This window comes from Liolophura sinensis, chromosome 7 (genome assembly GCF_032854445.1).
Source record: "Liolophura sinensis isolate JHLJ2023 chromosome 7, CUHK_Ljap_v2, whole genome shotgun sequence".
Classification (NCBI taxonomy): Eukaryota; Metazoa; Mollusca; class Polyplacophora; order Chitonida; family Chitonidae; genus Liolophura; species Liolophura sinensis.
This window is the reverse complement of record NC_088301.1, coordinates 45,931,320-45,959,210: the sequence shown is the minus strand read 5'-3', so window position 1 is coordinate 45,959,210 and position 27,891 is coordinate 45,931,320. Positions and strand designations below refer to the sequence as shown.

Sequence of the window (27,891 nt, the reverse complement as noted above, 5' to 3'; positions counted from 1 at the left end):
AAGCAATGCGAGAAACTGATTGGATGAAAATGACATCAGGAGGTGAAACACACGCGAGAATATGCGAGTTTACTCGAGACTCAGAAACCCGGAAAGAGTTATGGATCGGTAACGCGGGAGAAGTGCACGTATATGTGTTTTTGAATATAGCACGCTGAAAAAAGGGAGTGAGTTATCAGCGGTGAATAAGTTAAGGTAGGAGAGATTAGAATGGCCCTGACAGTTTGCATGGAAGCATGTCATAGGATAACTCGTGGAGCTTAATGCTGTGGTGATGTGCAACTGCAACCTGGCTACATGTGCATCAAACTATTTGACACGTGGATAAACAAGTGTTCGTTCATATGCAATGCACATCATTTGACATAAACACAGTGGAGGTGCCATTCCCATGCTGCAGGATAACATCGGCCAATAGACGATCAATGAAAGTTGGATATAGCCCACATTACTAGTTATGCTAGCTGTTTATAAAATGTCGCTCACGAGTTTATAGTGTTTATTTATGAAGGTAGACCTCCAAATCTGTTGTACATGTAGAGTCAGTCCTACTGACTGGACGTTGAGAGATTGAACAAATGTTCATAAGAGTTCGCATGCCAATTGTGTCGGTCACATTTGAGCTACAGTGTTACTACTGACGCACACGAAAAGGGTTAGGCCATGTTTTCTTATGGTTGGTTGCAAAGTTAAGGAGTGAGTACTGTATTTCACATAAAATTTGTAACAATGTAATTTTAACTTGAAAGCCTTAAATTGCTGGTTTGGTGCTAACTGTTAAGTTTTTCTGATAAAAAAATTATTTAAACATCACATTGATTACCATCTTGCCATGTAAGGTGGATGAATCAGTGTCAAGCAAAATGCTTCACTTGAAAAATTGTAAACTTGAGGCGAAGTACAGTATATTTAACACATTTTGGTAGATGAATCCTTACTGATAAGGCCAATAGTAATTTACAAAGTGACAGAATTTAATGTTATGAATTACTGCTACCTGTGGATCTAGGTGTTACAGATGATTATGTTAATTACATGTACATTATACACAATAGTAGGCATATATATAAATATTTGTGTGTGTGTGTGTGGTACATGCATAATGCAGTATTCTTTTAATTTGCAGATTAAAATGAAGCAGGGACCATCTTTGCCACTAATTCTTGCAACATTGAGTTCCTGCCTCCAGTTTTTAAATTCTGGTGATGTGAAGTGGAATTTTAATCAATCTTCCTGATGAGCACATTCCATTCTTTTTTGAAAACTGTCCAGACCTCAAGCGACAGTGTGAAAAGGATGATAGTTGCCCTTTTAAGGTATGAAAACTTTAATATATGTAATTTTTAAGTATGACTAACTGATAAAATGAGACTGCCTTTTAAGTATTGCTGAGCTTGAGAACTACTTATATGAATTCAGACAGCAAGATTGAAAGATTTTCATGTGTACATCATGTATATTAAGTTATCCAGTTTAACTTAGGTTATTGTTTAGGACTGCACCCAATGCATTAAAGTTTGTGGTAACATGTTCTACTTCATTTCACTGTGTTAGCTATGGTCATTGCCCAAGAGCATATGTATATGGGATTAGCAATGCCTGCCCATGGCTGGGGAAGTGGTTCCCTGTGTTTTGCAGAATGACGTAACTGGTGTAAAAAATAAGTGTTACTAATATTCATAAACAATTCTGCTAGGTGGACTAAATATTGGAACTTTGGGAACAAAAATAATTACCGTGAAACTGATGGTCAAAAATTTTATGTAAGGGCTATATGAATGCTACTAACACAAGCTTTAGAAAGTATGAGTTTGAATTAGATGTAAATGCATATTGATCAAATTTCTCAAAGTTTTTGGGTGATGCAACTGTGCTGTAAGCTTCATCACCAAAAGTAACGATTCATGATATTTATTTGCCTCTAATAATGCAAGTTTTGGTGAGAAATCTTAAGTCGTTTACTATAGTTCATTAAAGCATTTAGAGAAAAAGGGATTTTTATGAAATTTACATGTACTTTCTGAGAAAAGAGAAGAAGAAAAAAAAATTTCAGAAAACCAAACATATTCGGGAAGAGCACATTTCTGGAGAGTCAGTTCGCTTACCCCAGTGAACATTTATGTGTTGTTAATGGTGATCTAATATATTTGTAGTTAGTATAGTGAGAGTGAGTTAAAATAGTAGATTGCATAAATGATACCCTTATATACATACTGCTAATACAGCTTGTCCATCCATACCATTATTGGTTTCTGCATGATAATTTTCATTCATGCCAGATAGATTTATATTAGATTTGGTATGTGAATCGTTTTTCATGATGCCTATGCTTGAGATTTCTTTGTTATTTAGAGTCTTTCGAATCCTCTGACTGTCAGTCCTGTCAGTGTGTTTGTTTAAGTTTTCCTTACTGCATTATATCTTCCATCAAAATCTTGAAGAAATTGATCTCAGATTTGGTATAGAAATCACTCTGTTTTGGATTGCTTTTTATTCAGGTTTTTATTCGTCTTTCTGTTTGTGTGATTTTTCATGTGTTTTTTTTTTTTTTTTTTTGCATATGTTATCTTCATTTCATGGATTGATTGAACACTGATTTAATATGGGAACATTATGGGAATATATTTGTTATAGAAACTCTTGTCATGAAACCTTGCTTGGCATTGCTTTTTGTTCAGGTTCCTCCATCCGTCTGTCAGTCTGTTTTCGTTCACATTTTGTTTCTGCATGATACATGTGTATGAGTTCTAAACTTGACAAATTGAACACCTGTTTGTCAGTTGCAGTCCAGTGGTAAAATGTGGTCAAAGTTTGTTGCCTTTTAATTGCTAGTACACCTGAAGCACTGGTTCAAAACCAGCCTTTCACATAGAATTTGTGGATTTTTTGCTCTCACTGCTTTGATTTGCCTTGGTGACAATGAACAGTCAATGATGTGCATATGGGCAGTTTCACCAATTAGCGTTCATTGAGGACCACATGCAGTGTCTTCCACCAACATTGTATGCATTTCTGTACTTCACTTAGCAAAGGAGGATGGTTTACCCTGGACACTCAGGTTTCCTTTATCGATAAAAAGTCGCCCTGTATTTCTGTATTTATCAGTCACTTCTGTTGGAAAAAAGATGCTGGGGATATGAAAAAAACTGTCCTGTGGCACACCGTTTAGGCTATCCAGAATGCCCAAGCGATAGCAGAGGCTGGTGAGTATCACAGTTAATGTAGGTGATGGGGCGCTGGCTTATTTTAGATAATAGGTGTATACCAGTCTGCCAGGTACATTGCATGACCTGTACTGTTCCTGTACTCTGTGCCAGAAACCAGTCAGAGGTTTAAGATTCCATTCCTGAAGTTACTTGAAATTATGATGGTGACAGGTCCATAAACCAGTAGTCTATTATCGTCACTTTTTGCTTTTGTTTGGACTTTTTCAAAAGTGTGTTCATAAGCTATATAGCTCTGCAAACTTCCAGAATGCTATATATGGCCCATGGTACATCACAGAGGTTATACATGGAAAACTGTCACGACTGCCAGTATAGTGTGTAAACCATATATCATGTATATTAAGTGAATGCAGCCAGTTAACATTGGCATCAAATAGATTCATGTATTAGAGACACCTGTGACATTATTCTTTCTGTTCATTAGAAGGTATCAGCATTTATAAAAGTATGTAAAAAGAAAACGCTTGTTGATAAAGTTTAATCTTCCCCATAGGATGAAAGAAAAGAAAGAACAAATCGATACATTTTGGAGACAAGCAGATTTTGGATATATTGTTGACAGAAAACAAGAACTAAAAACTTTCTGCCACCCACAGTCTGAGGTTTGTTAAACACATTTATGGTTTTTATGATGGTTAATTACTAAACCTTAATGTGAATGCTTGTGACAAAGCTTAGATCTGTTAAAGTTTACGTTGGTGTAAACATTTTTTAACGTGTAGAACTGTAACATATGTTCAGTTTGTTTCTGTTAGTAATTTGCTATATTTATTATGTTTTCTGTGTTCTGCTAATAAACATGTCTCTCTGTTTGTTCCACTATGTTGACCAGTCTAATACCTGTTAGGGAAGATGGCCAAAGGTGTGTGTGGGTATTATTCAGATGTAACTTGGTTAAGACTTTAATCATTATCATCCAGTATTATGTAATCTTCACATGTATTTTCAGAAAGATTCTTCGCTGGAATGTGTCCGATATTTCAGATTTTGTAGAGCAAAAAATTTATACATGGATTTCAAGGGGGCCAATTTTGCAGACCACCAGGACAGGTCAGATTTGACATTTAAATATTTGGTCCAAAAAAAAAAAAAAGAATAAATAATAAAAGCACAGTGAAATAAGATACAAGGACATTTTGATAACTTTTACAGGTGCCTAAATGACCAATATGATTTGCATAATATAAGTGCAAAATTCCTCAGTATGACATTAAACAATAAAATAAATATATGTTCATTCAAATCTAGGGTTAGCATTTTGATACCTTTTTTACTGGTATGACTCTCATCATATAAATGAAAAGTTCCTTAGTCTGACAATTAAACAATAAGATAAATATTTCTTTATTCAAATCCATAATTTCTAGAAGTGGTACTGTGAAGTATTTATTTTTTCAAAAATATTTGAGGTCCCTTAAGTACATGCTCAGTTGTATTAAGGATTTCCTCCTTCATGTTTCAGGTACAGGGAAGACATGTTTCCAAATCCTGGTCAAGTAGGAGGACATTGTAAATTAGACAAGGCAGCTATAACATTAGAAGGAGAGCACAAAAGTCCACTCCAGTCATGGTAAGAGGAATGTTTTATATTGCTCTCTAAATTCATTCGTGTTATTGTTTGAATATTGTTTTTCTTGTCTAGTTTTGTTGTTGGTAACCATCAAGAAATTAGGACAAAATTTTTGACTGTTCACTGAAGGATAAAGACTGAGGGTATTACTGTAGTTGTGTCCTTCATTACACAGATTCTAATTTGAGATGGGCCATGCGTGAGTGATTATTTCGCTCTTTATAAGACTAAAATTTCTGTGGTACGAGTTAAAATCTGACTCTGAAATCATCAGCAAATTATAAAAAAAGAATTGCTGGAAAGCTTATGCTCTTTTTTATGCATGTGTAAAAGATTTGGTTTCCTCACTGGAAAAATCAGGTGGCCATAGATCTACCCAGTAGACCTTTAGCCCATGTAGAAAAACCTGTAATAAACCTTTCATTACATATATTTAATGTCTAGTTGGCCTGGACTCTAATCCTTTTAATTTTTAGGACAGATATTAGTAGTGTTGAAAGAAAAAAGTTACATTTATCTCTTTAGTTTTGTAGAAAAGTAAAGATATGAATATGTTGCTAATTAGATGGACTAACCGTGTGAAAAAAAAAGAAACTAAATATCCCTGCTACAATTACATGTATATTAGTAAAATAAAGCAGACCAGGTGTCCCAAAAATTAGAAGAACCTAGTCTGAACAAAGTAAACTTACTCACACTTGGGTGTCTTATCCAATGTCTGCTTTCTATTCCATTTTGAGTTTATATAAACTTAACTACCTAATATTGGATGATTATAAAGAATGATATTCAACAAATGTTTACCAACGAGGTGTAGCTTTTAAAATGAAGTTCCTGTATAAGAAAGGGATTGTGATCAAAATGATTAAATGTGCTTGTCTGAGCAAAGCATCGATGGTGAATAAGTCTTTGATGAAAACCTGCCATGTTTACAGAAGGGGTGTATCTACACCTCAGGATAATTGCCATAAATGATAATGCACTGGATTATACCCCCACCCCCCCACCCCCTTCCCAGCAATTAGGTATTAAGCACACAGGCAGAATGTCTAAGCTAACTTGATAACCACATTGTGTCAGCTGAGAATGTTTGCAAAGTCACTGAGTGGATTAAAACCCACCTGGTGCACTTGTCTGACAGGTTATATTCGTTACTGTTAAACTCCAGTTTTCCATTGATCATATGTGTGTCTTCATTGTATTTCATACCTGTATGTGACAAATTCATATCTTTCCCCATAATTATGTTGTTCTAGTAAGAGTACATTAATGAAGCATTGTTGATTCAGTTTGTTTCACCTCTTAGCCTGTCACTGAATGCAGTTTTTCTCTCAGTTCATCACGAAAGACCGCTTTCGCTGTTCATCATTTATTGCTCTTAAACTTGCTCTTACTCCAAACTACAACTGAACACTTAGCGCCCACTTGTCATGACCCACATGACCTCATGTTGGTCTTGCAACTCTCTTGTGTTGGTGGTATATAAACAGTAAACCAGGAAATGCTATCAAACTCTCCTCTTTTAAAAAAGACATCAGAATAAAAATTACTTTACAGTCCAAGGGAAAAGTCTGTGTTGATTGTAAGTGTTCATGTAATTTTCTAAGAAAGGAAAGAAATAAAAATTATGACATTAAAACGGAATTCATCATCATAATAAACATGATTATCTCTGTCCTCCAGAACATTATGATTATTGTTAGCAATATCACAATATTTATCTATATATTTGATTGGTGTTTTATGCCCTACTCAAGAATATTTCACATATATGGTGTTGGCCAGCATTGTGGTGGGAGGAAACGGAGCAGAACTCCCCGACCATCCGCAAGTTGCTGGCAGACCTTGCCACGTACGGCCAGGGAGCCAGAGAGGAAGCCAGTGTGAGCTGGACTTGAACTCACAGGGCCTGCCTTGGCAACAGGCTCCCCGGGTCATTGTGCTGCCCTTGCGTGCTAACCACCTCGGCCCCACCACAATAAAGGGAATGAAATAACTGTCATGCAATGTCTGGAAATCACACACTGTTCACAGTCCACAAGGCATCATTCAAGCACCTTTATTAGTTGAACAATCTGTCAGTTGGGCGATTATTAAAAAGTTGGTTGCGCGTAACCTGACAAACCCCCTAAAATCAGGTCAACTCAAACTGTTAGGGGTCTAAGAATTGGGGTGGGGGCTTGCCATACATTGAATGAAACGTCGTTAATGACAAGCCCCTGTTCTGCGTCAACTCACCAAAATTAGGCCCAGCAATACAGGACTGCTATTGTAAGAAAATCCATTTTCATCCAGCTTGTTTGCATCAGAACATACAGGCCTCAACAATGTAGGCTCTAATGATATATCAGTAGCATTCATTGTGTGGAAATTTGGGAGAGGAGGTGTCAAACTGCTGCCAGCTGAGCGCATTAAAATATAAACACCTTAGTTGTATTGATATGCAAATTGCATCTTTGCTCAGCTCTGGGTGTAGCCTTTGAAACCCCAATACTCTTTGTGGGACCCGTCAATCACAGTACAGACCCCATCTGACCACATGTTGTTTTGGTAACCATTTTCAGTTCTTTCCACAAACAAATTAAGTGTTGTGAACATCATTAAAATACACCTTCTGGTACATGACTTTATGATGGCTGTGCTATAATGGTTTAGTAACGAGGTCAAACTCAAAGTCAGAAGAAAAAATGGCAGACTTTGTGATAGTGTGTAAAATGATGAACTCTCATCTTCTGGCCAAGATTTGGAGGGAGATTTCACAATTGTGATGACTTATTATTCCAGCTGGTAGCAATGCATGTAGCCTTGCCCTAATACAATGTTTAAAATTGTTGCAATGTGAAGCTGATAATAGGCATCAATTTCTATTGAAGTGAGTACGATGTTTAACCGGTGCATGTTGAATTAATGAGTTTATAATCTCCATAATTTTGTAAACAGAAATACCCCATTCAGTGATGAGTTGCTTCAGGGGAAAAAATATATTCAGACAGTTTTGTCAAGATACAAGCCATTCACAGTGGGATCATTCCCATCCAGTCTCAGCATGCATTACACATAGGTGTAGCTGATAGAATGGAACTTATATGTGTTTATCTTCTTTGTCTTTTTTGTAGCAATTTTGTTCTCAAAACCATCAAATATAAACTTGTGCACTATTTGAAATACACCAAAGCCTTTCATTGCAATTTTATTAGTGTGCATTCATATCAATCAGCTGTCACAACAACGCGAGAACAAGGTTGAACACGTGGTAGTTTAGGAAACCTTGACCGGAGTATGTTAAAGGTCTATAACTGACAGTTCCTGGACTGAAATGGCAATCAAATAGAACTGTTCTGAAATGGGAGAACAATTTCTATTGTGAATAAACACCACATCCAAGAGGCTTGGAAAACTTTCCCTGGTATTTTACGAGAGCTTAACAACAGATACTTATCATTTAGATCTTCATTGCTGAAATACGTTTGTATGCTGATTTGTTACCTTTGTTTGTGGATCTGAAAACAGGCAACACTGTTCCCTGTATAATGCATCGGCTGATGCAGTGTAACTTGCACACTTCAGACAACTAGAGAAGTAGTCGATAGCACGGCTATATGACAGGATCATGCTTTGAGACAGTTTTAGAATTTACAGGTTTGTAACAACTGTGGCTTGATACTTTCTTTCTTTTAATTGATGGATAAAAATATAGGTGTGACTTGTCGAGAAAATCTTCAAGCCTCCCCCTGTCACTTACGTAATCGATCTAAGATTGGGAATCATTTGTATTTCCACCCAAAACAAAGTCACATGGCTTATTAATATCCCATTTAATGAGCCTTTATCATCTGGCCAGTAAATACTGCTGGATCAACCACTGAGACATGGGCACCACTATACTACTGGAACAACCACTGAGACATGGGCACCACTATACTGCTGGATCAACCAGTGAGACATGGGCACCACTATACTACTGGAACAACCACTGAGACATGGGCACCACTATACAGCTGGATCAACCACTGAGACCTGGGTACCACTATACTGCTGGATCAGCCACTGAGACATGGGCACCACTATACTGCTGGATCAACCAGTGAGACATGGGCACCACTATACTGCTGGATCAACCAGTGAGACATGGGCACCACTATACTGCTGGATCAACCACTGAGACCTGGGCACCACTATACAGCTGGATCAACCACTGAGACCTGGGTACCACTGTACTGCTGGATCAACCAGTGAGACCTGGACACCACTATACTACTGGATCAACCACTGAGACATGGGCACCACTATACTGCTGGATCAACCAGTGAGACATGGGCACCACTATACTGCTGGATCAACCACTGAGACATGGGCACCACTATACTGCTGGATCAACCAGTGAGACATGGGCACCACTATACTGCTGGATCAACCAGTGAGACATGGGCACCACTATACTGCTGGATCAACCAGTGAGACATGGGCACCACTATACTGCTGGATCAACCAGTGAGACATGGGCACCACTATACTGCTGGATCAACCACTGAGACCTGGGCACCACTATACAGCTGGATCAACCACTGAGACCTGGGTACCACTGTACTGCTGGATCAACCAGTGAGGCATGGACACCACTATACTGCTGGATCAACCAGTGAGTCATGGGCACCACTATACTGCTGGATCAACCAGTGAGAAATGGGCACCACTATACTGCTGGATCAACCACTGAGACATGGGCACCACTATACTGCTGGATCAACCAGTGAGACATGGGCACCACTATACTGCTGGATCAACCACTGAGACATAGGCACCACTACACTGCTGGATCAACCAGTGAGACATGGGCACCACTATACAGCCGGATCAGCCAGTGAGACATGGGCACCACTATACAGCTGGATCAACCACTGAGACATGGGCAACACTATACTGCTGGATCAACCAGTGAGACATGGGCACCACTATACTGCTGGATCAACCACTGAGACCTGGGCACCACTATACAGCTGGATCAACCACTGAGAACTGGGCACCACTATACTGCTGGATCAACCAGTGAGACATGGGCACCACTATACTGCTGGATCAACCACTGAGACATGGGCACCACTATACTGCTGGATCAACCAGTGAGACATGGGTACCACTATACAGCTGGATCATCCACTGAGACATGGGCACCACTATACAGCTGGATCAAGCACTGAGACATCGGCACCACCATACTGCTGGATCAACCACTGTGACATATATGTAGGCACCCCTATACTGCTGGATCAACCACTGACAATTGGGCATCACTATACTGCTGGATCAACCACTGACACATGTGTACCACTGTTCTCCATGATCTCACTCACTTTGGTGTACCAATAAAGTAACGAAGTTTTTTGAAGTTCCAGACGACAACCACACATATTGCTTCTTTGGTTGGCCTGGTATAAATGTCTCTGGATAATCTGGACCCATGTACAAATGCAAGTTTAATGTCCATTGAGGTAGGTGTCCATTTCTGTTGAGCTAAAATAGCCAAGATGACATGAAGTGATTCAGTAGGGCAAGTGGGAGAGTAGGTAAGAATTTCCTCATTGTTGGTTTCTTCAAGCTGTCTAGCAACTGGTCTTACTAATTCCATTAGGACTGTTCTGCAAAGTGTAAATCCACTGGGTGAAAATACATCTTTGCCATTTTTCAGGCAAAGTGGTGCACACATCGTTATTTATCCAGCTCTGTAGTTCTATAGATTAGATTCAGAAAAGTCAATGTCACTAACCTGAAATACACTATCATCAATTTGATTAATTTGTTATTTTTGAATTTCACGCATGAGGTGAACATGGATACAGTTTCTTGCAACATTGTATATATGTGTAAGGTATGCATTTTCCTGCTGTTGAAATGTTGAAGACTGTCAGCAGATGCATGGCCAAACTGTTTGAGAAGCAGTTTCTATTTTCTTTGACATATTGTTTGGAAAAGTTGACTCACATTAAATTTTTTCGGGATAATCATGAAAGTTGTCATTTGTGTTTAACTTGACTGAAATGTCAATTCAGTAATGTCCAATGGATGTGAATTCTCGCTTTGTAGGTTCATTGAACATTTTTGCCTTGTGGTTTTGAAGATCTAATACTGTATTAGCTTTATTGAGTGAATTCCTATTTAAAGTAACGGGATGTCTGTTTGTGCAACTTTTGTTTGAATTTGGCAGTTAGTGCTACCAATCTCCGCTGGTGTTGTCACCTGTCTGACTGACTGACTGACTATTACTTTCCCATCACCAAATTTAAATTGTTTTGACTGGGCAAGGATTGAACTTTGTCATGTTTATTAATGCCTGTCAAGTACTGACCAAGCCACTTGGCACCATATACAGTTCTGGCACCACATACAGTTCTGGCATATGTACATGCAGTATCAATAACACTGGAGTGTTCTTTTGCAAACTGTGATATTCCATGCTTCAATTTCCCCTTGTATCAGTTCTTGTTCATTCTGTTTATATAACTGATTATATTCACAGTATTTGTGGTTTGATTTAGACAGTCTTTTGCCCAGTGAAACACACTTTCATGGACTGCGCACTGGGTACATTTTCCATACCGTTTAAAGGGTTTGTATTTTGTGGTACCTGACCTCCTCTGAAATGACTTTGGGCAACTTTTCTAGTTTTGTCTCCATCGAACCATCTTATAACCTTCACTTTTCATAGCCTCAGAATTTTGCAATCCAGAACTGAATATTATTTTAAGAGCACTCTTCATGGCGCCAAAAGTCAACTAATTACAGGTCGTAAGAGCAAGCTATCACTCTTTCATGCTTAAACCTACTTTGTCTAGCAACATAAATGTTAGAACTGCATCAGGTAATGCCATGTCGTGCTTTCTAGCCTTGTTATATATTTGCTTGAACTCTGTTATGTAGTCCGCCATGGAGGTGTCACTACACTTTCGGAAATTCTCAATTCTGGAGTATGCCTCACACATGAAGTCGTTCCTTTCCTTCTGAAATACCGAGCTCAGCTTGTCAGTTAATGCCATACCTCGGTCCTTATCCAAATTGTCAGCCCGTATTTCATTTGCTAGTTGCCTGGCTTTACCCGTCAGGGAAAGGGAGACTACCAACACTTATCCTGCTGTATCACTGTATACAATTATTGCACTCAGTTCATCACAAAAGATCACTTTCGCTGTTCACCGTTTGTTTCTGCTACGTCAAACTGAACGTACATGTACAACTGAACACTGCGCCTACTTCTTACAACCCATTTGATCCCACGTTGATCTTGTAACTCTCCTGTGTTGGTGAGGATTAAACATTAAACTGGAAGACTGTTATCAGACCAGTCTTTGGTTAAGTTTAGTATCATAGTCTTGTCCATTTGCTTGCCTATCCATCTGTTGCAACATATTTTCAGATGAAATTCTTGCTTATTTATGCTCCATTGTTATCGCCTTCCTCAACTTCATTGATACAAGTCATATAGCGTCTTTTGTTATGATTCAGGATAACAGTACATTTAGCAACAAGCCAAGTGTTAGGGTTACACACACATGTATTTATATGAAGGCTTGTAGTCCCTCCTCCAGAGTGTGCAACACTGACTTAAAGGCACTAAAGAAGTGAGACATGAAAAGGTACTGGTTTAAGGAACATGAAGAGTATGCCAGAAAAATAAGAAAAAGATGTTCTTTATTGGAGCATTTTTTATATTTATTAATAACCCCTCTATTTTATGCATATTTTCTGCCAATTGTCAGAAATATTCGGAAAAGATGCTGGGAACACTGGACCAGCCTATCACCAGCAATTCGGGTTATTACTATTATCAGATAATGTCTAATCACATTCATAGTTCATGCCGACTCAACCAACAGCAAACTGCATTAATTACCCCGATCAGATCATTTAGTGAGAAACAACTGTGAGTGGATTGGTATCATTTAATCATACCTTATTTAAATGTGCCCCTTTATTGGGCTTGCCAGCTGAGAACTAGAAACATATTCTTCTTGCTGAAATTATCCTTTTTTTTCTCCTCTGAAAACTGGTTTTATCTCGCCTGAAGCTTATGCGATACCATGTATGTCACTGTTTGCATCAGGGCCACCATCCAATAACCAGAAAGGAATGTGTTAGAGGTCGTATATATTCGAAAGTCGTGCATTTATTGAGCTCGGGTTTTGCAAATATGTACAGTACAATAAAACAAAGGGGGTATGGTGTAAAACATCAATCAAATAAATAGAACAAAGGGAGATGTTTCATTGTTGATGTGCTCTGTACATTAATAACTGTATTAAAATTACAAATTTCACGACTTCGTGTGTTGTGTATTGATATCACTATCAGTGTTAAAGTAAGTGTTATCTCAGAAAATGATTGCAGATATTGAGTTCAGATTTTGCACACATGTAGAGCACAATGTTACACGCGAGTGGAAAATTTTGTTGATTTGCTGTATGCATGTTAATAACTGTAACTTATGCAGTTCATGACCTTCAGTAGTGTATGTATTTAACTGAAGTTTTGCATTCATGTGTCTCTTACAGGTGTAGAGATATTGCTTAAGCAAAAAAACTTAGGAACTTTGTGAAAATGGACTAATGTTTAACAGGATAATAGTATTTTAGAGTAAGTGGAGGACGTCAAGAGACCCTGGGATGAAACCTAGGTCGTGTCAGACCTGAGACTTTATAATGATAGTTGTTGCTGCCGTGCTTGGCACTCAGCACAGAATGGTTAGATCAAGGAAACAGGACTTGTTTGTCCAATATCAGTCTAATGTGACTGGGTAGGGCGTCATGTCTGATGCCTTCGGCATGGTACTTCAGTGGCTGCAGCACTTTGGTAGCATGGACTGGCCCTGTCACAAGATGACACAGTATACAAGTTTATATAAATACACACCGAAAGAATCTCAGCATATGACTAAAAAATTGTCAACTATGGCGCAAAAACCCTAGGATAAATACATATACAATCAATAGGATTGCATTAGTCAGCATTATCAACAATGGTTATTTGTATTTGTCAAACTTTCTAATACAGCTAAGTAAACAGTTCCAGTGAAGCTAGTCCTGTTTCAGAGACACTGTGACATAATCCTCACTTTTGTCATTTTACTCGCCCCAAAAGTGAGGGGTGACTATTGTTTTTAATCATGGGTCAAAATTGTCTGCCCTAACATCCAAAGACTTCATTTAAAATTGTGTAATTTATTAGTCTTACCTTGCATATAAAGCCTACCACTCTCTGATTTACTATATTTCACTTCTTGATTCAGTGCTCTGTCATTTTATACCACACTACTGTGAAAGCGGAGCATATTATATTAGAACATAATTTTGGGCCTTGTCTGGTTTCCTTGCACTAACTGCTCCAAATATTTTCAGATATTTACCAAGAATATTTGTTTGGTAGTTCACTGTTGTAACATCAGATCAAGTTTTAAAACCAACCTGGGATATAAATTCTCTGAATTAGCTTGTTGTTATGGAAGGTTTATACTTAGTGTACACTTTAGTGGTAAGAAGTACCTATGGCAAGATAAATTTTAATTGTCAAATTTATGACAACCTACACATATCTCTTAGCCAGGGCCATTCATTTAGATGTGACAGCTTTTGAGAAAATGTGGTTATCAAATTTTTGATAACAAAGTTATAGTGTTTCATGGGATGGGTTTTGGGGCAATGTTTCAAGTATTTCAAATACAAGATTTTAACTCCCTTCATCATCTGTATAATAGAATAGTATGGTATGTACATTATGCAATTATGACATTTTTATACCATTGTATTTCTCCATGAACAGATACAATCTATAATTTACCATGGAACATTCTGTATAGAAATTTGACTGTAGTGAATTTGACTGTCTAGTTGAATTTTAAATTAATAGACCATGTAAATAATTTTTTTTGGCATGCCAAAATAAATTTCAAACCTTAAGAAAACACTTATTATCCACACAGGTTTGCAGAGTTGGAGAGATATTCATCATTGGATTTTTACCCATCAGATGATGAAAACTGTGATATTGTCCTCAATAAACCAACATTCCTCATAAAACTGGATGCAGGTGAGTTAGACTGTTCGCATAATTCAGTTTGTTATGTCAACTGTTTGGAATTTGTAATTGAAAATACTAGAACCACAATTTCATGAGCTGCATTCACTTAGTGAGATCATGGTGGAAGTTGTCTGCAGACTTTGCTGGAAATACAAGTCTTCATGGTGTGCACTTCCTTTGTGCAGGTTTTGACCTAAATTTATATAATCAATGTTTAAAATGTTCAGCTGGAGGACCTGTAAATGTGGTTGCCCTCAATTACAGTGAACATACTGCTTGCATTCTAGTTGGCTTATTGATTTCCACACATTATGTTATCTCCCTTACTATTCATGCTCGTCAGCAAATCAATACTGTAACCAAACAGACTATGATAGACATGAAGTAGGCCTCATCGGTTGTGAGCTTAGAGCTTCATAGTCAGAGTTTTTGTTATTTTTATACTCCCCGGCCATTAGGCGAAATGTAATGTGTTATAGCGATTTTCTCCATCTGTCCATCCTAATTTGTGTCCGGACTGTAACTCCAGCAGTTTTCCACACAAGAGTTTTAAATCTTGGTGGATACATAGATACACTGGTGACGATGTGTGGCGACTCATGTTTGTCTATTTTCACGGTTTTCACAACAACTAGATAGCCATTTGCCTTAGATATACTATATAAATAGATATGATTTTGTGTCTGGACTATAACTCAACAGTTTTGCGTGTACAGTTTTAATTCTTGGTGGATACATATATACACCGGTAACGATGTGTGGTGACTCACATTTGTCCATTTTCGCAGTTGTCATGGTAACCAGATAGTGATTTTCCTTAAATATGCTATATGAATAGATATGATTTCGGGTCCGAACAAAAACCCCAACAGTTTTGTGCGTACAGTTTTAATTGTTGGTGGATACTTACATACACACATGAGGATGTTTGTGACTTGCATTTGTCCATTTGCGTGGTTGTTATGGTTACCAGATAGCCATTTGCCTTTGTATACTATATAAATAGATATGATTTTGCGTCCCTCCTATAACTCCAAAAGAGTTTTCCACTTAAAATTTTAATTTTTGATGGATACATAGATACACAGAAGACGATGTGACGCGACTGTCATTTGTCCATTTTCGTGGATGTCAGGGTAACTGGATAGCCATTAAATTTCCTTATATATACTATATAAATAGATACGATTTTGTGTCAGGGCTACACAGTTTTAATTTTTGGTGGATACATAGATACTCAGATGATGTGTCATGACTTACAGTTGTCATGGTAACAAGTTGTCATTTTTTATACGCTTCAAACAAACGCGTTTGTTGGGTCATATGTTGTATTCCCCTGAACTCTTGTTTCATTAGAAATTCATGTCATGCATTTGTATCTCAAGTGAAAACACCTTTTTCAAAAAAAAAAAAAGAGTTATGTCCCTTGAGATAGTTTAGAAAGCACATACATGTACCTCAGCTCTTTATATTTCTGCAATCACTAATTTTAAACATTCTGAGAAAAATATGTAGTCTAACGAAATAATGTACAGTTTTATGAAACTTGCATCTTTAAGAGCTTGAACAAATCATTTTAGCATCATTTTCATAATTGTATACTTAAGCACCACTGAAAAAAGTACATTAGTGCTTAAGGTTCAAGATTTACAGTACATATTATGGCATATCAGGCATTTGACTTAACATAGGGGAGTTTTGAGTTTAAACTCTTTTATCGCTGAAGGTAAACAATAGTGTCAATTTTTTTTTATTATATTAACAACAACATATGGCTGACTGATCAATTTTTTTTATAAAAGAACAAAGGCTGAAGGAAACTGAGGAGTTGAGCCTCTGTGAAGGAAACATGTAGTCATTTTTGCCTTGAAAGGATTGTGAAATTGTTGACCAGAAAATTTATGTTAACGACATTAACTTTTTTGACAAATTACATGATGTACAATATGATTTTTTATATTTTTAGTGACAAAGAGTTCAGCATCAAAACTTCCCAACTGTTGAACATCAGTTTCCACAGCTTTCTAATAAAGACAAATCTAAAGTCATGAACGTTATTTTGACAGTTTGAATTTCAAAATGCATTACCTTTGTATTCATAGTCCCTTCTCGAAAGACAAGCTCTACCGTGATAACATAGCAATTTTAATCCATTGTTGCTAGAGAAATTCTTTATGCCCTCCCTTTTTTTTGGACAGGTGTGAACTTGTACCATCACTTCTGTGATTTTATCAACCTTTACGTTTCTCAGCATATGAACAACTCCTTTAGTACAGATGTCTATATTGTGATGTGGGACACGGTATGTCACAAGTTCCTGTTCACTCTTTCTGCCAAGTTTGACATTGCTGTGTTGTGTGATTACTGTATTTCACCTGAAGTTAATCGTTTTGCTTCATTCTGATTGATTCATTTATCTTATAGTGCCACATAACTTTGTTTTGAAATGTTGGCATCAAAAGTTTTCACTCTTTTATGTGCTTCTGTGTTTTACATACCAAACTCTAGATGAAATGCAGTAGATCTTGTTTTGTTTCTCTGATACATGTACAGGTGAACATATAACGGTGAGGTCTCGGGGCCGAGGTGGTTAGCACAACAGCACGGCGCAATGGCCGAGGAGTGTCTCACCAATACGGTCGCTGAGAGTTCAAATCCAGCTCATGCTGGCTTCCAGCTGCTCTTGGGAAGGTGTGCCAGTAATCTGGATTATCGTGGGTTTCCCCCAGGGCCTGCCCGGTTTCCACCCACCATGATGCTGACCGTCATCTTATAAGTGAAATATTCTTGATTACAGTCTAAAACATCAATCAAATAAATAAATAATGGTCAGATCTGAATAAATTTTGGTAAATCCACTTTTGTATTAAGTTGTATTTTTATTCATCAGATCACATTTTTACTATTCAGTGACTTTTATGATAAACTATTTCAATAGTTTTACTGTTTATGTATGTTTATGGTCAACTTGCTTAAACCTTTTTCATTCTAAGACTGTTTATGAATTGTCTATATCACGAGCCAGTACTTAGTTTATCTCTGTGATACTTCTTTACAGAGCTCCATGCATTATGGAGACTTGTTTGAGGTAACATGGAAAGCCTTTAGTGATTACCCAGTGATCTACCTGAAGGATTATGATAACAAAAGGGTAAGAAACCCATTCTAAAGGCAAGGGTGTAAAAGTTTCTAAGACCCACCCCTACCTAATTTTAACTATTGTCTAACTCTTGTAGTTGCTGTCTTGCTGTAGTACTCAACCGTTTTAACGTGTCATTTTTTTTTTTTTATTTTAACGTTCACTTCAAACTAGGAGTCTCCTGTCCTCCTTGTGTTTTGAAGGCCTGAAAAGTGGTTGATAGCCCTCAGAGGGCAAGATGAAGTCATAAAAGTATAAATATTTTTATACCCTATTAGGGAGTAGTAACGTACTTTGGATCAAATATAGAACCGTGTGTTCAATGTGACTGTGCAATACGGCACCTGATCTTGATCTGTTCTAGACATACCGTAAAAATTAAAGCTGATGACCATGTATATTTCATACAGTTTGTTATAGACTTCAAGGCACCATATATATAAAGAGTGTCTTCCTCTGTTTCAGGTGTGCTTTAAGGATGCTGTGTTTTCTTTTCTAGCCAGAATGAGATATGGAATGTACTATAATATGCCTTTGGTAAGATTTTTTAATTTTTTTATTTCTGTCATCGTTAAAGGTGTTATTATCATCTAATAAAGACATGTGGGATGTATATACTTGTGTACAAAACATAAAAATTGTAAAATTATTAACATCTACATTTGCAGGATTAGCAATATTTGGAGACCATGTATATCTTGTTATTGTGCAGAGTACTGAACTGTTTTAATACATGAATGTTGCTTATGTTGTAGATCCCAGGTTGCCACAGCAGCAGTCTGTTTAAGGCCTTTTCCCGGCATATGTTGCACAGACTTCAGGTGTTCCAAGATGGACCACTAGTACGTTGCAATTTTCAGTTCAGGATAGTTCAGGATTCTCTACATTTTATTTATTAATTGAATTGAAATAATTATTTTCTGCTTATATCTATATATACCTTAGCAAAACGGTTCAGTTAACTGTAACCAGAAGAATTCTTTCTTGGAGATAAAAAAAAAAAAAGTGGTTAAATCTGTGCTTAGTGGTAACAAGTGATTCATTATAATGTCATTATCTTCCTTTATGTTTCCAAAATTCCCAGAAGAAATTTATAGTTTGTCGTTTGAGACCACTTCGTTGACCGAATAATTAATGTCACCTGCTCAAATTCAAAGACCCAGGATCAAACCTGGGTTGGGTCATACCGAGGGCTTTAAAAATGGCATTTCTCACTGCCTCACTAGGTGCTTGGCACTGAAAACCTAGAGCAAGGAAACATGTTGGCTCGTCGTTAGTATAATGTGACTGGTTGGAGTGTCATGTCTGATGCCTTCGTCATCACTTCAGGGGCAGCATCGTTTTGGTGGTATGGATTCACCCTGACACAGGAAGACAGTATATATGCACATTGTTATATCACTGAAAAATGGTTAAGTACAACGCAAAAACCCAACCATGCATGCGTAGTTAGGCATTTGGAATATGAAAAATGATGTAGTTTTTGTTAATTATTACAAATTTTATTTTCAGAAAGACAAAATCAGGATAACTTTACTTTCCCGCGGAACGATGTACAGAAATATTCTGAATGAAGCTGAGGTAAGGTTTAACTCACAACAACTTATGTCCTCGTTTACGCAGCCATAAATTTCTGTAAATTGGTATTCAGTTTACCAGAGATTTTGACGTATTGCAGTTGTCAATATATTGTATCAGCAAACAGAGTACTTTCAGACTTATTAATTGACACATTAACATTTTGCCCATTCAACTTAAACCTGTGATTCATATTTTGTCAGGAGATAAACATTGTATCCCTGGCAGTCATGAAAAGCGAGGAATATTTTGTGTCTGTCTGGTTCAAATACTGCCAGTGTGGCATTAAAACATTATCATCCACCCATTCTTGTGAAACCTGAGATAATGTTCAAAAATCAGATTGCTCCATGCATAACTTTTGCATATTTAACGTTAAATGTGTAGGTTTACTTTTACTGAATTTGCTTGTTTCGTTTGATTTTGAAATGTGGGTAAGATGTCTAAAATTTATTTTCAGTTAGTAGAGGCCATGAAAGCAATTCCAGATTTTGAAGTTCGTTTAGTGAAATACAGCTTCAGGTACGTGACCGGTGGTCTCGATATCGTGTCTCGGTTCCTTGCGGTACGGTGACCACGATGCATGCATCCATTATGAGAAGTAGGGCACGGGAGAATTTGTATTTTTAACGTCAAATCCATTGCTAACGAGAAGCTGCAATTTTGTGGCGTGCACCGTTTTTTAATGAACTTTACTCCTAAAAATCCAAACAAAGGTAAGGCTACCAGTTCTCTATCATTTGATTGCAATAAGTTGTGTGGCCATAGTTCAATTAAATTAAACATGGAGGTCTGTTTTGAAAAATTTCTGACACTAAGTTCGTAATGTAGGCGGTTTGTGGATGCAGTTGGCCGGTAAATCCACTCCAAAATAGCAGCACACGCTGATTTCTGGTATGGACTGAGAAGTGACGCGTCTTTTCGATCACTATTGTAAGTTTCAGTCAATTTCAGACAAGTTATGTGCAGAAAACCTGATATAGTGTTGACTTTTTTCTCTTTGGGTGCATCCAAAATCCAGATTGTATGTGAGGCCACAGGCAGAAAACATGGATAACGAAGCAGATGTGGTCGGTTAGCACGCTAGCGCATCGTAATGACCCAGAAGCTTCTCACCAATGCAGTCACTGTAGGTTACAAGTCCAGCTCATGCTGGCTTCCTCTCCGGCCTTAATTGGGAAGGTCTGTCAGCAACCTGCGGATGGTCGCCGTCATATAAGTGAAATATTCTTGAGTACGGCATAAAACACCAATCAAATAAATAAATAAATAAACAAAGCAGATCTGCACATGATATCTGCAAGCCTTGACTGGAATCTTTAGAATCGACCGACTTGGCAAATTCTTCTTTCTGTTGTACATCCATGATGATTGAAGAAATCATCGCTAGTTAAGACTGTTTTTGTGGTCTTGTCTGGTTAGGTTGATTTCCATATCTTTTGGCACGCGATCCTGAGATTAAAGTATACCCGATGTGCCATGATAGCTCCAAGTTATTTGAACGAGGGAGAAAGAAATATTTCTGTGGATTTCAACAACATTTCGACTCGGGAATGGTTTTATACTTGTAGAAGTGGTAATAAAGGTCCTGTTCTCTTTAATGCACGCCAGAAATTGGCGTGTGCAGCTGTTTCAAAGTGAATTTAAATGCCCACTTCGTTCCGCAAAGTGCCTTGCGTAATGGACATACCAGGCTTTTGAATTCAACAATTAAACATTGAGGCAGGTAAATATAAGAAATTGTTGAAAACTATAGACGTCAGCGTTTAATTTAATTGAACTAATATGACGAAGACAGGAGAATGATTGATTTATATAATATACATTGTGCTTGTGCTTCATCTTATCATCCATTCCGTCGAAGGCATTTTATTGGGTAATATTTGGCTCTGTCGACCATTGGCTCTGGGCAGGCAGATTAAGGCTATTACCTGCCCTTATTGAAGGCCTTTTCTCATGAGGGCAGGCTGACTTAAGGTGTAGGCAGCCATGATGACAGGCACCAAAAAAAATTAAGTTACACCACTGCTTGTAGTCTAATATAGATATACTTGTTCTCTAATATAGATATACTGTACTGCACTCCCAACTTATGCCTATTGTATATCATTATACCTACATATATCTTCCAGAGGTGCAGTACACATATTAGTACATGATATACAGTGCTCAAAATAATTGTTGAGAAAAATATTGTTGATCACTTCTACATGTATGTGTTAGTGTGAAGCCGTTCAAACAAATTTGTTTTGAATACAGGGAGATGAGCTTTATAGAACAATTGAAGGTAAGCAGTCATCGTACATTTTGTAAGGAAACGGTCATAATCTACAAGATACATGCATAATGTGGAAAAATTAAGAATCACTTATGACCTGTACTTTCAAGCACATAACTAGACTTCAGAACAGATGTTAAATATACACTTCAGTTTTAGTACTCTTTCATTGTAATAATAAATGTGAACAGTTAGGGTAATATTCCCTTAAAATAAACATGTTGATGGCATTGTTATTTTTGTCTAGTCTTACTAGTTTTTTTTTAAAATTGATTTAGTTAGGTTTTAATTTCATTTACAGGCTAAAACTGCTTCTAAGAGTGTATTTCTATACTTTTAAACTCCATTTTCTATATATCATAGAGTTACAAGTTTACCTGCTCATTTAACAAAATCTTTGTTATTCCAGATAACCCAGAACAGTGACATTTTTATTGGCATGCATGGAGCAGGGCTCACTCACCTGCTCTTCCAGCCGGACTGGGGTGTTGTTATGGAATTGTAAGTCTGCTGCTTCTGTTGTGTTGTGTGGGTGTGTTCTTGTCATGTTTTAATATATATATATATATATATATATATATATATATATATATATATATATATATAAAAACATTGTACATATTTCTACAAATATTGGATAGCAGCTCCTCTGTGTGTGATATATTTATTTATGTGTGTATTTCATTGGTGTTTTATGCCATACTCAAGAATATATCACTATGACTTTAGTCAGCATTATGGTGGGTGAAAACCCACAACCATCCACCGGTTGCTGTCAGACCTTCCCATGCACTGTGCGTGATGTAAGATGGCATATTAATACAGTCCTTCATTCCATTATGGAGTGGAAACATTCATCCTAGCGGAAGGAGCTATAGGTTTTGAATTCAGTTCTATGAAATTGAATTATCCTACTTTTGAAATGGAAGACTCTTTCTAGTAGCTGCTAAATGTGGCAATATTTTCAACAGGTACAATTGTGAGGATTCTGGTTGCTATAGTGACCTAGCTCGCTTGCGGGGTATACATTACATGACATGGGAGAAGAGTGATAAAGTCTACCCAGAAGACGAGGTAAGACTTGTAATCCCTTCAGGTGTTTTTTATATACCTAATCAAGCCATTAATACACTTTTTGTGCTTCCTGTAAACTGAGCATGAGGAAATATGAATGTCTGTTTATATGCCCTCTTTATGCCTGTATGTCCATTTTTCCATATGCTCAGTGCGATCCCAATAGAACTCCTTCAGATATTAATTCCCTATTGCATGTATATTGTGGTGAATTAGGTTACTAATTAAATTGGGCTGTTTCAGTCAGATTTCTGGCTTCCTTTTGTCTTCTTGGCTTGGTGGGTTACAGGGGTACACTTAGTGAAAAATTGTGAATGCCAGTAGACGAGATCAGAATTCAATTCCCCAGAAATTTAAAATGGGTAGTCTGTGTACTTCCTTAGTGTTGAAAATTGCTGAGTATGGTTTTAAACACCAGTCATGCACTATTAAATGGCCATTTCACTCATTAATGCGATGACCATGTCATGGGTTTTCGGTGGTAGGGCACTATCAATATCATTGCCTACAAGGTCACAAGAAACTATTACTCATGATGAGTGATAATGGTCCTGAATGTGGTACTGACAACATGATTGTTCCTCACAGGGCCACCATCCAACTCTTGGAGCACATGCCAAATTTACCAATTACAGTTTTGATGTGAAGGAGTTCATGAGGTTAATCCAAAAGGCAGCCAACTATGTGAAGACAAATGGAGACTTCAGGTCAAAGAGGAAAGCTAAATATGCAAACAAGGCATCAGGAAAAGAAGAATTATGATTGATTTATTATAATAATTTTGTCACTTAAGTAATTTATGCTTTATTTTATCATGCCAAGTTTTATTATGCAAATGACTGATTTTTAACAACATGTGTATAGACATTACCGTGACATGTTTTAGACACAAATAAATAGTATATTTACAGTCTAGGCATATATACATATTTTAAACAATATTTTCATGTATTTTCTCTTGTCTCTTTCCTGACCCTTGTATGTTTTGTATGTTTTACTTGTATGTCTTGCTCTAATGAAATGTCATTAGTGGTGCTGATTGTTATACCCTTTTTAAACATTTTGATGTTTTTAGAAACCATGCAGGAGAAGATAATTGAATTTTGGTCTAAATACTTGCAGAAATAGTTTAAAGAATATTGATCAGATTTTTATTTTGACCAGTTGTGGGACCAAAGAAAAAGTTAGAGAGTTAAATTACATAAACTCGAGATTTCCTCAAATGAAAAAGGAAGAAGTGTAACAGGCCATAACAAAGATGAGGTACTGGTGTGTTAAAACAGTGTTGGAAAGAGTCCGTGTCTCTCAGGTTAGACATTTTGTGAAGCCTGAATTGAATGTGTAAAATTTAGATATATGGTGAGGTGTATGGTTGCATGTATTGGAGTTTGTTGTGTTAAAAGTCAGAGGTATACCTATGTCTAATTTCTTTGTTCGTCACTTTGTAAAGTAGTGAATAAGACTTCTTTGTTTATTATCATTTCACGAATTTTGTTGCAACTTTAATTGTTGAGCTGCATATTACCACTTTTTATCATAACCCATGTTACATTATGTATCTGATCCACAACACTCCATTCTTCCAATGTCCACTGTGTGATTCCTTGCCCGTTGCAGCAGTCAGGAAAGAGATCTGAAATATTCTAATGGATTACATCTCTATCAATAAGGCAATGGGTGTAACACACTGTAAGTCATCTGATTCATGAATGTGAGAAATGCTAACAGGAGATGTGATTCAGCTGTTTTAATCTATTAAATTGTTGTTACACAGGCAGTTTGGCATTCGGATAACAAAAGCTTTTGAAGTAGTACTGAATTCCTTTTTCTCAGTCACACAACTCAATAATTCTTTGTCCAAGTTTGATGCAATTTTAAATTTATTTTGTTAAATGTATGTATGTGTCCAAGTATGTCTGCAAACGCTTGTTGTATTCCATTTATAGCATAATCTAGCATTATCTCAATGCATTAAATATGTATTTCTGTGATGTATGTGACTGAATGGAGCAAACAGATAGAAGAAGCTTTCTATTTAACATGTTTTCAGACCATTTATTGAGTCAGATTAATGCTTATTTTCCATGCGGCCAAATGATGCAGGTAAAATAGAAAAACAAATAGATTGAAGGGTATTTTGATTTCACTAGTCTCAGGGTTGATGTACCAGATATATGCATGTGATTTGGATTCAGATGTGTATTCTGAATGACGATGTTTAAAAGTGAGTTTAAAAATAATTTCACTTGTTGCTTTTGTGGCGAATTATTGTACTTTTTACCCGTTCTTCTCAAACGTAATATTTTTATGATTTGTACTTAATTGACAATCCATTGTGTTCTTGTTGTTGTGGTTTGTTTTTCCACCTGTGAATGTTTAATTTTGCGAAATGACCAGATTTTTACCACTTGTGCCATGGCTTTTCTTCATCCATGCACATGTATAGCCTTGCGCAAATGTGGAGTAAGTAGGAGTATTAGGATGATGTGAGCCACCTTTCACTCCCAGTCGATTTTAAATACTACCACAATACAAAACAATATGTACTATTGAAACAAGGTTAGAGCATTTATTAGTTACATACCTGTTTTAAATTGTTGTTTTTCGATTATGTATGCCCTTATTAATTTATCTTCACTTATGTACAATATTGTTAAAATGATTATAACCAGATGTGAGGTTGGACTGGGAATAATAGCTCTTAATTGTTTTTTACGGTATACACTCTACAGTATCATATAGATCCACGACCTTTTTCCCTACATACCTGTTTTACCCCATTATATTAACAAATACAGAAATTTTCTTATTTAAACAAAGATCTAAGAGTTTAAGTTTTCTTCCTGTTTATTTGAATACTCTTTTCATGGTATATAAACTTTAGCACGTTTCTAGAAGGGCTTCACTTAAGAAGATTTTGAAAACCAATCTCATCGCTTTGAAAGTTACATAGTCATGCCACTTTTGTCGAAACTGCACTTGAACTGCTTTACTTAGAATAACCCTGTGTATTTCGATCATCAACACCAAGCAGTAACAGCAAACTTTAAGAGACTTACCTTAAGAGTGATTACACCTGATCAGAAGACATTTAACTAAGTTATGCCCCTTTGTTTGAATATTCCACATTATTTTGTAGCAAGCTCTTATTAACCCTAATCAAAAGTACTTGGCCAGTTTCACCAGAATTTCATTTATTTATTCACCGGTGCGTTACCTAGGCCTGCTTAGATTATGTTGGCAAGACTAACTTTTGTTATCGTGGTTTAAGTTCACATTTGGCACGTCACTATTCACCAAATGCCGCGTGGTATTCAAACTTCTTTTCAGATTACCCCCTTCCCAAGTGGGTATTTTTCTTGTGTTTGAGGGTGACCTGCAAAACTAGTCTAGGATAAGATGACTACTTGAGAAAATAGGCTTTGACTGTTTTGAGAATCTGCATGTGTATGCGAATTATATTCATGAGTTCGGTGGGGCTATGTGAATTTCTCATAGATCAAGCCTTGCTGTCTGATCTCTCCACTCCACCATTGCTGAACATACTATAATATATTGGTTATATTATCTTGTCCGTCGTCTTTTTCACAAGGTGAATATATAACATTATTGACAAAATATCCCCCAAAATACCAGAACAGCGGGGAGTGAATGTAGGAAGATTTGCATCCACAGGAGAACATCTAACTCGTCCGCCGTGGCGTACATCAGTCATTTGAATGGAAACGCCATTAAACAAACTACCACCAACTCGTCAGCCTTCATGCATAATTGATGTAAGTAGCAGCTTGTTGACATGTATCAAAGGAATAGACTGCGAGTGTGATACCGTCCCTGATTCATTCAAACCTAAGTTAATAAATTTCTCAAACATCGTGTGAGTAAACAGGCACGTCTAAATACTCGCATTCAACTAGTCTCATTAGAACGAGTTGGCAAGTACGACAAATTGACCAGTGTGAATGCGGCTTATTGTCATGTTTTACCTAAAGCAGATTGCTTCTGACCACGTATATCTCGGGCATGATTTCATTTCTCACACGCGGAGACCGAGGTGGTTAGCACGCCAGCGCGTCGAAACGATCCAGGAGCCTTTCACCAATGTTGCTGTGAGTCCAGCTCATGCTGGCTTCCTCTTCGACCGCGCGTGAGAAGAGATCTTGCAGCAGCCTGCGGATGGTCGTGGGTTGCCCCCGGGCTCTGCCCGATTCCTACCACCATAATGCTGACCGCAGTCTATAAGTGAAATATTACTGAGTACGACGTAAAATACAAATCAAATATATTTATCGCCATGCAGTTGATGTTCGGCTACGGCTTTGAGTTAGGAGTTTGACTGGGATCTGCCAAAGTGAGGATGCGCCGTCGTATAAGTGAGAAATTTTGGAGTTTGGCGTTAACTCCAAATTATGTAGGTATAGATGCCATTGATCACCATTTCATGGGGTCCTTAGCCGTCATATGACTGAAAAATTGTTAAGTACGACGTTAAACCCCAAGTACACACACACTCAACCCTGGGGTACATACATATCAAAAGTGCATGTTATTATACAGCACTCGGACAGTGACTGGAATCTCTGACTAAAAACACCTCGCTATATTCTACCCACACCACTCCTGTCCCTGTCAGTTTAGTTGCTGAGCCTTACATCAAAGGGGAACATGTACTTGTTTCCACCGATCTATGTGTAAGTTCATGTGAACGTCACCTGGCGGAAAGTTCATCATTAGCCTTCCCAAAGCCTTATATGGGTTATTCCTCCACCCGTACAACAGATAGCAATCCTAAAAAGTGAGACTTGCTTGGCTGGTGTGAAACAACAATCAGTTGAATGTATAACGACCATATATATATACTATCAACAAGCCAACAAAATGAAATCTGCATATAGGCTACACCCGTCGATTGCCGGCTGAATTAAAATCAAGGCGATGTTCCAAGTGCAAGATTCGCTAA

At 37.3% G+C, this 27,891-nt stretch overlaps 1 protein-coding gene across 3 annotated transcripts; it reads left to right on the top strand.

Annotated features, from left to right (window-relative positions):
* The first annotated feature begins 97 nt into the window (after positions 1-97).
* Positions 98-25,929, top strand: LOC135471846 (EGF domain-specific O-linked N-acetylglucosamine transferase-like). 3 transcript variants are annotated; one of them, XM_064751247.1, is made up of 17 exons: positions 98-195; positions 1,127-1,316; positions 3,106-3,203; positions 3,721-3,829; positions 4,177-4,277; positions 4,690-4,797; positions 14,765-14,871; positions 17,061-17,164; positions 17,921-18,013; positions 18,467-18,538; positions 18,757-18,843; positions 19,514-19,582; positions 20,040-20,101; positions 21,839-21,866; positions 22,267-22,358; positions 22,829-22,931; positions 23,520-25,929. In XM_064751247.1, the coding sequence occupies exons 4-17, from the start codon at positions 3,722-3,724 to the stop codon at positions 23,691-23,693; spliced, it is 1,308 nt and encodes a 435-aa protein (XP_064607317.1). In that variant the 5' UTR covers positions 98-195; positions 1,127-1,316; positions 3,106-3,203; position 3,721; the 3' UTR covers positions 23,694-25,929. The 3 variants fall into 3 exon arrangements, with proteins under 3 accessions (XP_064607317.1, XP_064607315.1, XP_064607316.1); XM_064751245.1 differs by lacking the exon at positions 3,106-3,203; XM_064751246.1 differs by lacking the exons at positions 98-195; positions 3,106-3,203 and adding an exon at positions 242-655.
* Positions 25,930-27,891: the final 1,962 nt, after the last annotated feature.